The 14,148-nt window shown below is 41.0% G+C and overlaps 1 protein-coding gene across 1 annotated transcript in view; it reads left to right on the top strand.

Annotated features, from left to right (window-relative positions):
• Positions 1 to 14,148, top strand: part of DST (dystonin) — a 440,007-nt gene that overhangs the window by 404,463 nt on the left and 21,396 nt on the right. Inside the window, exons 87-93 of the mRNA XM_045009616.1 lie at positions 426 to 595; positions 1,102 to 1,261; positions 2,562 to 2,756; positions 4,175 to 4,303; positions 10,443 to 10,586; positions 11,855 to 12,043; positions 12,977 to 13,106. Of these exons, the coding sequence (XP_044865551.1) occupies positions 426 to 595; positions 1,102 to 1,261; positions 2,562 to 2,756; positions 4,175 to 4,303; positions 10,443 to 10,586; positions 11,855 to 12,043; positions 12,977 to 13,106 (1,117 nt within the window). The remainder of the gene's footprint in view (positions 1 to 425; positions 596 to 1,101; positions 1,262 to 2,561; positions 2,757 to 4,174; positions 4,304 to 10,442; positions 10,587 to 11,854; positions 12,044 to 12,976; positions 13,107 to 14,148) is intronic.

Below are 14,148 nucleotides of genomic sequence, written 5' to 3'. Positions count from 1 at the left end.
AATCTGCTGCCCCCAAGCACGAGCTTGCTCGGCTGGTGCCTGGGGCTGGCCCTGGTGGTGGCGTAGCAATTGCTATGGCCAGCTGTGTGCCAACTGAAGATTCCTCAGTGCAGGAGGAATCCTCAAGGGGTTAGTTAAATCAGATTTCAGGCTGTTCATGCTTGCAGAACAGTGCAGAGGAGCTAGAGTGGGGGAAAGGATCTGGCTCCAGACCTCTAGTACTTTAAGCTTCGCCATAGCACTGGCAGAAATCTTTTAATTTCACTTGCATTTTAATATGATTTATGGGAGATATAAAGACTTTCTTACAGCGTCATTTATAAATGTATTAATTGGTTAAAAACTGATATGAAAAGAAAGAATTAGCAAAAGCTCATGAGTACCTAGTACTATACAGGTGTTTACTTTTCCTTCTATTCCTACAGGAGTTCCAGAAATCTCTTGGAGCCAAGCATTCTGTATATGACACCACAAACAGGACTGGACGCTCCCTCAAAGAGAAAACCTCTCTGGCAGATGACAATTTGAAACTGGATGATATGCTGAGTGAGCTCAGAGACAAATGGGATACGATCTGTGGAAAATCTGTGGAAAGGTAAAATGAAAGGCCACGTTTCCTTGTTTTAAAGGAGACTTGCAGAGGTAAAGAAGAGGGGGGGGGTGTTCTTTTCGTGCTTCTCTGTGCTGTATAAGGAGGAATAGAAGTTGGTTGTTTGGAGTATTTTAAATGGGGGAGCACAAGCACTGCTCCTTCCTAGTATTCCCTGTGCTCTGGTCACCTCAAAGGGAAAGATGGGCTGGGAGATGCCCCTGCTCTTCCCCGACACCGGACATCCCTGCTGAGGGGGAATGCACTAAAGTGAGCTGTGTTCTGCATCCTTCCAAGAGGTGGTACAATGTGTATGCTCTCTTTGCATTCCAGGGAGCTCTGCCCATCCCCCCTCTCCCCACAGGCTCCCACTGTGACCTAAGGTTTTTTCTCGTTCACTAACTGCTGAAAAAAATCGTTATCTATTAGCGACTATTGGATGCTGTCAGTTATATTGCAGGTTTCCTTAATGAATGTGATTGATTTTTTTCTTAGTGTTTTTTTTTTTCCAGACAAAACAAACTGGAGGAAGCCCTGTTATTTTCAGGACAATTTACTGATGCTCTGCAGGCTCTCATCGACTGGCTGTATAAAATTGAACCTCAGTTGGCAGAAGATCAGCCAGTGCATGGAGACATCGATTTGGTGATGAACCTGATTGATAATCACAAAGTAATTATAAAAATATTTTTCTAATTGTTATTAATTAATATCAGACTATGGGCAGCCAGTTCAATATAATTTGTATTTAGTCCTTCTGTAATTGTAAAAAGAAACATTTTCTTAGAATCTGAAGAAAACCATTTAACCTGGAATGTTTGGACATCACAAAGCTGCCGACTACAAAGGAAAATGCTGTGAAATCAGCACTATTCAGTGCTACCGAGGCTCGATCCACTGTAGGTTGGAGAGGGGTTTTGTGAAGTGAAGATTGACGTTGATCCAGGACATAGTCAGTGAATCTGTCATTCTGCAGGCCCAGTCCAGTACTATGGTGGAAAAAGCTGCTGTGGAGTCCACTGAATCCAATTATAGTAGCTGTGGAACAGTTGGGTGTGGAATGATTCCGTTCCCTTCACATCAGCCACCACTGTGTCCCATTGTCAGAAGTCTGTTTAGTCAGGCTTTCATAGAATCATAGAATATCAGGGTTGGAAGGGACCTCAGGAGATCATCTGGTCCAACCCCCTGCTCAAAGCAGGACTTTGGGCAGAAGAGAAAATATCTGACCACATCACATATGAGATGTATCTTAGAAACATAGACATGTGTGTCCTGGAACCGATGCTGCAGTCACATTGTGCACTTTAATATATCAGCAGTAATTCAGTGCATTGTAATTGTCATATCATGTAAAAGGGTCTTTCTTGAACCTGAACATGCAATCACTTAAATATGTGAAATATGTGACATAATCTATCGCCCATCCAGTCAAATTACCAGATGGACTTTTATTTATATTTTACTATTTTAACCCTGCTCCTTGATGTGCACTTTATCTGACTGCACTGTGATTTGGGACAGACTTGCACATTCATCATCGTGTCAGCAGATCGATTGCTTTGAAGGGCTTAAAGCTCGTATGTTAAGGTGACCAGATTTTTGTTCATCACAGTGGGTCAAGTAGTTCAGAGGGTCTAGCTACAATTATAATCCCATGTTCCACGAGGCTAGGCAACTTTTTCAGGTTGAGTGAGCCTTCTTCCCAGTGTAAATGAGCTAGTGTTGAAGCTTAGAGGGCTTTCTTGCAGAAAATGTGCAAAAATATGGAGCCATTTAACCCCAATTGAAAAGAAAGCCAAATGTAGGGTGTGAAAATCGTAATATGTGCATTTTAGAATGTTTAGATTGAGGTATTTTCTGTAAAACTAAACCCTAATTTAGTCTTCTCCATATCCCCACTAACTACGTCACACATGAGACACTGAAGCCATGATAAATTGAACATGTAAAATGTGTGTATGGTCCCCAGGTCTTCCAGAAGGAGCTGGGGAAGAGAACAAGCAGTGTCCAGGCTCTGAAACGCTCTGCTCGAGAACTCATAGAAGGCAGTCGTGATGACTCCTCCTGGGTAAAGGTCCAAATGCAGGAGCTAAGCACTCGCTGGGAGACGGTCTGCGCCCTGTCCGTATCCAAGCAAACACGATTGGAACAGGCCGTCCACCAGGTAAAAAAGGATAGGAGAAGCAGAGAAAACACAGACAAATTTACTGCTTGAAAACATGATGTTATAATTAAGAAAATGATCAAAAAATTTTTTATACTTTTTCACTACAGGGTAGGTTGTGTCTTTTCTTTTTTTTTCTTACTATTATTGTATTGGGTTAGCACCTAGCAGCCCCAGTCATGGACCAGGCCCCCATTGTACAAACAACCAGCAAAAAGAGACTCTCTGCCCCAAAGACCTTACAATTTAAATCAGGGGTGGGCAAACTTTTTGGCCTGAGGCCACATTGGGGTTGCAAAACTGTATGGAGGGCCAGGTAGGGAAGGCTCTGCCTCCCCAAACAGCCTGACTCCCACCCGCTATCCACCCCGTTCCACTTCCTGCCCCCTGACTGCCCCCCTCAGAATCCCCAACCTATCCAACCCCCCTGCTCCTTGTCCCCTGACTGTCCCCCGGGACTCCCTGCCCCTTATCCAACCCCCTTGGTCCCGGCTCCCTTACCATGCTGCTCTGGCAGCTGCGCCACCTGGCCAGAGCCGAAAGCGCTGCCCTGCTGGAGTGTGCAGCCCCACCACCCAGAGCGTTGCCCGTGTGGCGGTGTGGCTGTGGGGGAGGAGGGACAGCAGGGGAGAGGACGGGCTAGCCTCCCTGGCCAGGAGCTCGGGGCCGGGCAGGATGGTCCGGCCCATGGGCCCTAGTTTACTCACCTCTGATCTAAATAAAGCCTTTTAGGCACAAGCCTGAATAAGGGCTGGTGTGGAGCTGCCCCACCCCAGGAGATGCTTAAGAGGGAAATCACACATTGAGCATCCTAGTGCTCAAGAGCTGTGCATCCCTTAGGATGGGACAGCTTGTCCTCACTGTGTGCCAAGCCCACTGTGCCCACTGCCTTCTTTGGGGTAATATGTTCCCCCAGGGAGCTCAAAAGAAGTAATGTGCTACCTCTAACTATGGCTCTAGCTGGTCTTTACATGGGGTGCCCACAGATGGACTCTTCTTGTCCTCTCTACTCACATAAGACTTACTCTGTTAATTTTTCTTAAGTAATAATTAAGGCTACTCAGAAGGTGTAATTCCCATCTCTCCAGCTGGTGCATGAAAGCACCTCCTTTGTCATTTTTCAGAATGAAGGCATGATATTCTTAGATGCGCTGCACATACACTATAAATCAGAAGGTTAAAAGCATGAGCAGGCTTTTAGGCTTCCTACAATTTTTGAGACGCATGAGACATTTTTACAGTCATGGAAATGTAGTACTGTATATCATTGACTTTTTAATGGAAAGTTAATGTGCCTGTATTGCTACATGATTAATGACTCCAAAGCTGGACTCAGCTTCATTGTTCAGAGAGGAATCCAAAGCCGAGTGATTTCTGTCAGATTCCCTCAGAAAGGGCTGGGTTTTTTTTCCTTACAGGCAGAGGAATTTCACGCTGTTGTGCATGTTCTTTTGGAATGGCTGGCTGAGGCAGAGCAGGCCCTTCGTTTCCATGGAATCCTCCCAGATGATGAAGAGGCTCTGCGGACACTAATCGATCAGCACAGGGTAAGTAAGATAATGGAGAGGATGCTGGCTGCTAGACTTAATTTATTGAAAGATGGAAATAAAATAAAATTAAACAAAGCAAAGTATCCCTAGTATAATCACGTTCTGCAACAAGACTTGTTTTCACAGTTATTTCTAGAATAAAAAATTAAAAGTTCTGTAAATTTGAGGGTTCAACACCCATTTTTAGTTCAGGCTATCTATCTATCAGGGTAACATCTCACTAGGCTTTAAAGCCATTTTGTCTTACTAAGAAAATAATGCAAAAATAGCATTTTTAAGGGAGTTGTTTAAAATTAGAGACTGGTTCAAAAACTTTCTTGCAAGCAATGTAACGTGGTAAGCTTTGTTGATAGGATGTTTTAATACCAACAGTATAGCTGTTCTCCTACCAACTCTGAGTTGAGTGAAACCACCGTGCACCTTTTTTGTCAAGATCATCTATATATGTCATCAAAATTATATCAGCCATTAACCTTCTGGCATGATGAAACACCATGTTGACATGCTTCACATGCATTATGTATTGAAATATTACAGTGACAAAGATACTGGAGATGTTAGGTTACAAGCCATCAAACTGGATTTCAACTAACGAAATGCGAAAATGACTAAGTTAATGACACAACTGAGGAAAAACTCCGGGGCATATCTCTTCCATTGAGAAAGTTACCTTCAAAAAACCCAAAACACTTTCCATGCAGTTGTAGTAGTAAGAATGGCCATACTGGGTCAGACCAGCTGTGCATCTAGCCCAGTATCCTGTCTTCCGACAGTGGCCAATGCCAGATGCTTCAAAAGGAATGAACAGAACAGAATCAGCCAGTTGGCTTGTAGCTTATGCAGTAGAAGCTCATGCACTAAGCTCCAGAGGTCCCAGGTTTGATCCTGCCCACCGACGACCGTGGTCTGTTGGTGTTACACTAAGTTGTGGTCAACAGTGTCACTATTAAAATGTATAGTCATACCTTTAGAGAAGATGGGCTCTCTTCCCTAAAAGCTTATAACCCGTGAAAAGATGCTGCCAAAAGAGATAGGGAAGGGAACAGTGGCATTTAGTGTGTGATAGTTAAAGTATTATAATATCTTTTGGAGGGCGGGATAGCTCAGTGGTTAGAGCATTGGCCTGCTAAACTCAGGGTTGTGAGTTCAATCCTTAAGGGGGCCATTTAGGGATCTAGGGCAAAATCAGTATTTAGTCCTGCTAGTGAAGGCAGGGGGCTGGACTCGATGACCTTTCGAGGTCCCTTCCAGTTCTATGAGATAGGTATATCTCCATATATCATCATTAGGGCAATTATCATGTCATCCAGCCCCAGCATCTGGTAATCAGAGGCTTGGAGACACCCAGAGCATGGGGTTGAATCCCTGACCATCTTAGCTAAAAGCCATTGTTGGACCTATCCTCCATGAATTTATCTAATTCTTTTTTCAGCCCAGCTACCCTTCCAGCCTTCACAACCTCCCCTGGCAATGGGTTTCACACATTGATTCTACTTTGTATGAAGAAACACTTCCTTTTGTTTCTTTTAAACCTGCGGCCTATTAATTTCATTGGGTGATCCCTGATTCTTGTGTTCTGTGAAGGGGTAAATAACACTTCCTCATTCACTTTTCCCACAACATTCATTATAAACCTCTATCATATTCCCCCTGAGTCGTCTCTTTTCAAAGCTGAACAGTTCCAGTCTTTTTAATCTCTCCTAATATGGAAGCTGTTCCTTACCCCTAATCATTTTTGTTGCCCTCTTTGTACCTTTTCCAGTTCTAATATATCCTTTTTGAGATGGGGCGACCAGAATGGCATGCAGTATTCAATGTGTGGGCGTACCATGAATTTATATAGTGGCATTATGATATTTTCTGTGTTATTATCTATCCCCTTCCTAATGGTTCCTAAAATGCAGTTAGCTTTTTTGACTGCCACTGCACATTGAGTGGATGTTTTCAGAGAACTAACTATCCACAATGATCCTCAAGATCTTTTTCTTGAATGGTAGTAACTAAGTTAGTATGTATACATTTTGTATGCATATTTGAGATTGTTTTCCAATGTGCATTACTTTCCATTCATCAACAGTGAATTTCATCTCCCATTTTCTTGCCCAGTCACCTAGCTTTGTGAGATCCCTTTGTAACTCTTTGCAGTCTGCTTTGGACTTAACTATCTTGAGTAATTTTCTATCATCTGCAAATTTTGCCACTTCAGTGTTTACCCTTTTTCCATATCACTTATGAATATGTTGAACAGCACTGGTCCCAGTACAGATCCCTGGGGGACCCTTCTATTTAGCTCTCTCGAGTCTGAAAATGACCATTTATTCCTAACTTTTGTTTCCTGTCTTCTAACTACTGATCCATGAGATGACCTTCCCTCATATCCTATGACTGCTTACTTTGCTTAAGAACCTTTGGTGAGGGACCTTGTCAAAGGCTTTCTGAAAGTCAAGTACACTATATCCACTGGATCACCCTTGTCCACATATTTGTTGACCCTCTCAAATAACTCTAATAGATCGGGGAGGCATGATTTCTCTTTACAAAAGCCATGTTGATCTTCCCCAACAAATCATCTATGTGTCTGATAATTCTGTTTTTTGCTATAGTTTCAACTAATTTGCCTGATACTGAAGTTAGGCCATGACAGGAATGATAATAGTAATGTATTTCTTGACTACTGTGAGGGAGAAAATTGCAACAAAACTTCCATGCAATTGAGGGTGCAAAAAAAAGCATCATATTTTTACCACTCCTTGTGGTTGGTGGTATCAGCTGACAGGGCATGACCGTCTAACTGCGCATAACTCAGTAATCCTCAGAGTATCCTGACTTCAACCACACACAGATCTCAGGGCATCCATATGTAGTATCTGTTCCTTCTAGTGCCTGTCATCACCACTGGCAGCATGTCTGGTTCACTGTTGTGCTGCCACTGGTTCCCTCACTGTGCCTGTTTACTGCTTTCCCATCTGAGGGATCTTCAGCACAGGAGGGAAAGTTTCAACAACTGCCACTGAGTTGTGTGGAAATTTGCCACTTAATTTGAGGCCACTGGGAATGTAGTGCTTTGTGCTGTGGCTCCCTAGCTCCATCCTCCTCTGTCTGGCCATACCTTCCCCATATATGTCACCATACATTGATGCCATGGAAGCGCTGCTAGTTGCTTTTCTGGTCTCTTTGAGGGAGTGAAGTATGCCTGTTATCTGCCCGTCCTCTCTAGCTGCTCCAAATGGTCCCTTTCGTTTTTTTGCTCTCCTCTGTAGAAGTGAAATCCTGGCTCCACTGAAATCAGTGTAAAAAACCCGCATTGATTTTAATGGAGCCTGCATGTCATCCTGTGTCACTAGACTAATAAAATAATTCCCATAAAAATAAAACTTAGCTAAGTTATAGTTAAGATTCCTAAGTCCACTCTAAAAGAAGATGTACCATTAATCACATTATTTTTTGTAAAAAAATAATAACCATTGAAACTATGGAAATCACAATCTAAGAACAATTCTGACAACATCCTTAATACCCCATGCACACATTCATAAATTGAAAAAATTCTCATCAGGTACCACACTACACTTTTGGACTCACCAGAGTTATTATTCTCCAAACGTTAATAACCAGTTTTCAAATGCCATCTTCTGATGAGAGGTTAGGAAGGAAGGGGCTTATACAGGAGCTCTCACTGCAGCCTTAACCAGGGGGCTTCAACCAGTACCTTCATAATAAAAAAAACTGTAACAGTATTAGAGCTACTTACTTAATCTAGTTAGGTGTTATTTTACTGGGGGGTTAGATTCAGTCTTTTAATGACTATCTATTGGTGATGATGTAAATTGCAAATATTTACAAAAGTACCTAATTTTCCCCATAAACTTGGTATGTGTGTTGTGCCAATTAATATCGCAAAGGATGACTTGCTTTTGAAATTTGTACAGCATTACCATTTGTGTTATACATTGTTAATTTGATAATGAGTGTGATGTCTCCAATGTACATCTGAAATTCTTAGGAGAAAAAATGAAAGGTAGGTAAGTGTGGTATGTTACATAAATTTAAAACATCATCTCTCTTCCATCTATGTTGCTACAATATTATCCCTAATCACTTATTAGATTATAATGACTGCATTATTGAGGTAAATGTTAAATGTGTCCTTTATTCATAGTGCATTTTATAATTCCTGTAAAATGATTTTAATACCTTTGTATCAAGCCACATATTGAAAGCTTTTCATTTTTAAGCATATAACCTCAAAGGTCCATTTTTATGTCCCACTACTTAGCTTTTTTCTTGAAAACTGCACATGATTTAATGAAGGCTACATGTCATAGACAATTTAGGTTTTCTACCACTCATCACGGTCTCTGGGGACTAAGAGGTACAGTAGGTTAATGCACTATATTAGGTAATAAAAGATATGAATTTGTTCTCAATCTCTCTCTAGCGTATCACTAAACCACCACAGAGTTCAGCACAGTTTGGGGAAGCTCAGTATTCCAAACATCTATTCCAACATTTATTTATAGAGTTGTATAGGAAAAGTTGCATTATGTTTGCCAATATTCTGCCTGGCTCTTGCCAATGCTGCCAGTTTCTCAGTGTAACAAATACTAAAATACACTATATGTACAGAAAACATTTTGAGCTGAAATTGCAAGAATAGCTCATGGGATTTCAACACAACCAGACTGGAAACATAACCCTGATTTGTTCTCAGAGTCATTCACTTATTTAACCTTTAACCAGATTCAGGTACTGCCTACTCTGCCCAAATCAAATCTAACTACACAATCTGCAAGTTTTAGGAGGTAATTAGAAATTGACAAGAACCTGTTGGAGCCTGAGCACCCTTTCCCCCCAAGCCCAGCTGCTGGAGATACTGTGGGACATGTGCAGGTATCCAGGGCACCCAACTTCTCTGCCATTTCCCAAGCCCATCCGCAGCTCCCCAACTGCCTACCAGGAATGTTCATGTCAATTTCATTTTCTCCCTGCAGACAGAAAATGAAACTGAGGAGAGCTTTCCAGGTGGGCAGCCGGGGGCCATCATTTCAGTTTTCCTGATGGAAAATCAAATTTTTGGGGGAAAGAGTATTTTTCCATTGGAAAATAATTCTCACGGAAAATTCCCAACCAGTTCTGCTGTCTGGTTCTTTATAGTGTGTTCCTTCAGCATCTGTTAAGGAGCTTTTAGCTGGGCATATTGTAGGATTAGTATTGATAAACAGGCTAGGTCTCCTGAAAATTTAGTGACTCCAACCACAGCACATTTGATTGACAGTATCTTATAGAGTGGTATGATTTTTTTTTTAAATAGGATCATGTATACGAAAAGCATATACAACATTTTGCGTTACTAAAGCGTTTCAGGCTAATATGTTACATATTTTAAATCTTAATTTAGTTCTTTATATGGAATAGGTTTTTAAAATGTTCTTAACTTTTCTTGTATGTAGTGATGTTGTAGCAGTGTTAGTCCCAGGTTATTAGAGAGACGAGGTGGATGAGGTAATATCTTTTATTGGATCAGCTTCTGCTGTTGAGAGAGACATGCTTTCGAGCTACACAGAGCTCTTCTCCAGATCTGGGAAAGGTACTCAGAATGTCACAGCTAAATATGAGATCGAACAGAAAGTTTAGCATAAGTAGTTAGCATGTATTTAAGGGACCATTCAAGGTGAAGTGGCCCATTAATACCCATGCAGTGATAGGACAAAAGAGGGGTGGAATATTGGGTAATTGTTGTAATAAGCCATAAATCCTGTGTCTTTATTTAGACCAGGATTTTTAGCGTCTAGCAAAGTTATGAATTTAAGCACCCAGGCTCATCTTTTGAAAGTGACAGTTTCCCAGACCTTCAGAAGAGCTCTGCATGGCTCAAAAAAGCTTGTTTCTCTCACCCACAGAAGTTGATCAAGTGAAAGATATTACCTCGCCCACCTTATCTCTCTGAACTTTTCTTATAAGAATTGGACTTGTCTCGTCTCTTACTTTTTTTCCTCTGCCCATTGAATCAGTTCAAGCTTTGAATGATCCAGTAGAGAACTTTAGTCTTCCAGATTTGGCCAACACTCATTGAAATTACTCAGATTTTTCTTTCAACTGGTGCCAGCATCTAACTGAGATCATGTTTCTGGTTTAGGAATTCATGAGGAAGCTGGAGGACAAAAAGGCAGAACTAAATAAAGCAGCAGGTATGGGAGAAGCCATCCTGGCTATCTGCCACCCAGACTCCATCACTACCATTAAGCACTGGATAACAATCATCAGAGCCAGATTTGAAGAGGTCAGTATGTCTCATGCAACCTTCATAGTAACAGGCAGTCTTTGATAGTTTGGAACATAGCTGGCAATTAACAAGACTGTTGCGTTGGAGGAAATGATCCAGCTGTTGAGAACACAACTATTTAAAATACCCAAGCTGATAGATGTGAAGAGGCCAGGTTTTACTCTGCTTTTGAGAAGTAAAAGAATAACTACAGCAGCTGGTCAGACTCTTTTTTAGGAAATACCACCCCCCATTTCTCCTCAGCAAATTCATAGTATCAAGGGAGAGAGTATAATGGATTAAAAAAACAACAATCAGGATATATACAAAGTAGTCTGTCGTTGCTCAGTAATAATCATGTTAGAGGATACTGGATTCCAAAATATTCTTAAAATGCCCCCATGAATCCAGTAGTGATTTCCAAATTGTTCAGCAGCTTTCCATAAGCCACAAAACAGGATTATGGTAATGTGAACTATGTAGATTTTAGTTCACACCTACAGGGTCTACACAAGATAGATGGAGTACGACGCATTAGAGAACTCTAGAGTTCACACGCTGTAGTCTGGACTGCAATGCCATGTAGACAAACCCTAATGGGCATGCCGTGGAGAATACATGCTCAGCTTCTGGAGGTGAAGTTTTGTGTCTATGTTTATAGTTTAAAGCAGTGGTTCTCAAACTTCTGTACTGGTGACCCCTTTCACATAGCAAGCCTCTTAGTGCGCACCCCCTCCCCACCCCCGTATAAATTAAAAACACTTTTTAATATATTTAACACCATTATAAATGCTGGAGGCAAAGCGGGGTTTGGGGTGGAGGCTGACAGCTCGCAACCCCCCGTGTAATAACCTTGCAACCCCCTGAGAGGTCCCGACCCCCAGTTTGAGAACCACTGGAAAAGAGAACCTTTAAAGGAAAACAAATAGTAGCCAAATACAGCTTCCAGAGTGTCCAAAAATGGGGACCTGATTCTACCTGATTCACTTAGCCTAGTATTTCCAGTGATCTCAGTGGGGCTATTTATGTGAGGAAAGGTGTGTAGGATTAAGTCTTTAATATGCTGTGAGAAGACGCTATTGTGGAAGTTTAATAAAACCTGGAGGTTAATGCTTGTGATGAAACATGGTTGAATTGGGAACTCCAGGTGCACAGCACCTCTGATAATCCTGACACTTGTTTAAATCAGAAAAGGAGGGAGGAAGCTCTGTGATAAAAGCAAATGGGGCACTTTCAAAAGAAACATACCAGATGTGGAAATATTCATGGATTGACTTTTTATCAAGGTATTAGCATGGGCAAAACAACATCAGCAGAGACTGGCAGGAGCCCTGGCTGGACTTATTGCTAAGCAGGAATTGTTGGAAGTCTTATTGTCCTGGTTGCAGTGGGCAGAGACTACTCTTAGTGAAAAAGATAAAGAGGTCATCCCCCAGGAGATCGAGGATGTTAAAGCACTCATAGCCGAACATCAGGTAAGGCATGAAAAATGTGAAACATGTCTTAAGGATTTTGTACTGATACATGCATCTTAGATTTGCTACATAATCAAACATGAGCCGGTTCTAGTTATTTACAGGATGTTTAATGATCCAGTTTCCAGATACCTGATTGTACGTTCCTTGTCCCTATGATTGATCCCAGCCTTGTTCAAGCAAAGCAGACAAATGAAAATGCAGTGATGTTTTAAAAACATGCACCAGCTTGTTAGGAATAAGGACACTGTACATTTCGAGTATCAGAGGGGTAGCCGTGTTAGTCTCTATCTGTAAAAGCAGCAGAGTCCTGTGGCACCTTATAGACTAACAGACATTGGAGCATGAGCTTTCGTGGGTGTATACCCACTTTGTCTGTTAGTCAATAAGGTGCCACAGGACTCTCTGCTGCTTGTACATTTAAAAAGTACCTATAGTATCAGGCAGTGCTGCTGCCTAGAACCAGCATTGCATTGTCTGCTTTGCTAAGTGAATTTTAAAACATGTTTTATGCAAGTGACCATCCTTGCTTCATGTCAGATCCTAATTGACTCTCCTCTGAGCTGTTGTTGGTTAGTCTGGACAGCAAAGGACCTGGAGCTGCTCTTGAATTCAGGGTCTTTTGCACATCACACCCAGTGCCCAAGTGTGGCTACATATTTTTAAATGTAGACTTCCTTTAGCAGCTCTGCCATAATGTAGGTAGAAGTTCATATAGGTAATATTTCTTAGCTACAAAATACTTATTTTATATTTAATTAGAATGATAGGATTATTTTAGTGAAAGAGAAATGTCTCTTGTGTCTCCTGCTCTAATTTTCCTGACAAGTAGTTGCCCTTTCTCTGTAACTTGGAATTCTATTTTCTTTAGTTGTCTTTCTCGTCAATTATTCTTCTGCATTGATAATTAAAGCAGCTACCATTTAATTGCAGATGTTTATGGAGGAAATGACCAGAAAACAGCCTGATGTGGATAAAGTCACAAAGATCTACAAAAGGAAGGCAGTTGAACCCACTCCAATACAGTCTCATATTCCTGTGCTAGATAAAGGGAGAACAGGAAGTAAGTAATGGAATTTTGGGGGGAGGTCGCATGTATCATTACTTTTCCAATATAAATGATTGATTTCTCATGAACTAATACTGTTAGGTGTCATTACTATCAGAACAGTTTGGTAAAAGAAGGTGAAATTATTCCTCCGTTGGTTTTTCTAACTACTTTGTCATATGTTTTTTCATTGAGAGGAACGTGTCTATTTGGTAACAGACTTTGTAGCTAATTGTGCCAATACATAACAAGGCAAACATGACACCTACTGTAATAGAATTTGTACTAATTCCTTCCCAAATATACAGTGAACTATTTTAATTTCTCTTCAATAAGACTTGAATACCTCTTAACCTTTTACAAGCGACTGTCACAAATGATCAGTGTCGCTTTCCATTCTCACATAGTGGAAAAATATGATTTCTTTAGTAGAATAATTGCAGAAAACTATTTATATTTATTAATAAACATTTATGAGGCATTCCAGTATCTGTGCTTCATTTCATCACATTGCTACTGATTTTTATGATCTGATGCTAATTTTTATACGTGCAGTTTTGTGTGTACTGTACCTTCCTAGTGGTAGGTTTTTGTAAACTCAAATATAGAGTTGACACCTGCAAAGAGTATGTATATGCCAATTATGTGCCAACATATGACCATTTTGGGAGTGCTAATAATTTTGCATGCAAAATTGTGGAAACAAAATTAAAGGCTGGACTGAGGCTTCCTTGAAAATGTCACTCATAAAGTTAATTTTTTTAACCCTGTTGTGTTTTAATACTCCCACGCTTGCAAAAAGTGCCGAGAGACCTTTAATGGTCTTTAGCTGGTAAAGGTGGGTTGTTTGTTGTTGTTTTTTACTGACTCGTCCAAAAGATGAAATACCTAGCTGCACAGTGCAGCACAAGACTGTACTGATTGGTTATGAAGAGCACCACCAAATGAATTCCCTCTCTCCTATCCTGCATGAAATGACATGGATTTTAGTAGGTCTCCCAACTGAGTTTCATGTAAAGAGAATCCTTGAGTGAGATGATTTAAAAGTTTTGTCTCT

This window comes from Mauremys mutica, chromosome 3, assembly GCF_020497125.1.
Source record: "Mauremys mutica isolate MM-2020 ecotype Southern chromosome 3, ASM2049712v1, whole genome shotgun sequence".
NCBI classification, from domain to species: Eukaryota; Metazoa; Chordata; order Testudines; family Geoemydidae; genus Mauremys; species Mauremys mutica.
This window is presented reverse-complemented; position numbering and strand designations above follow the sequence as displayed.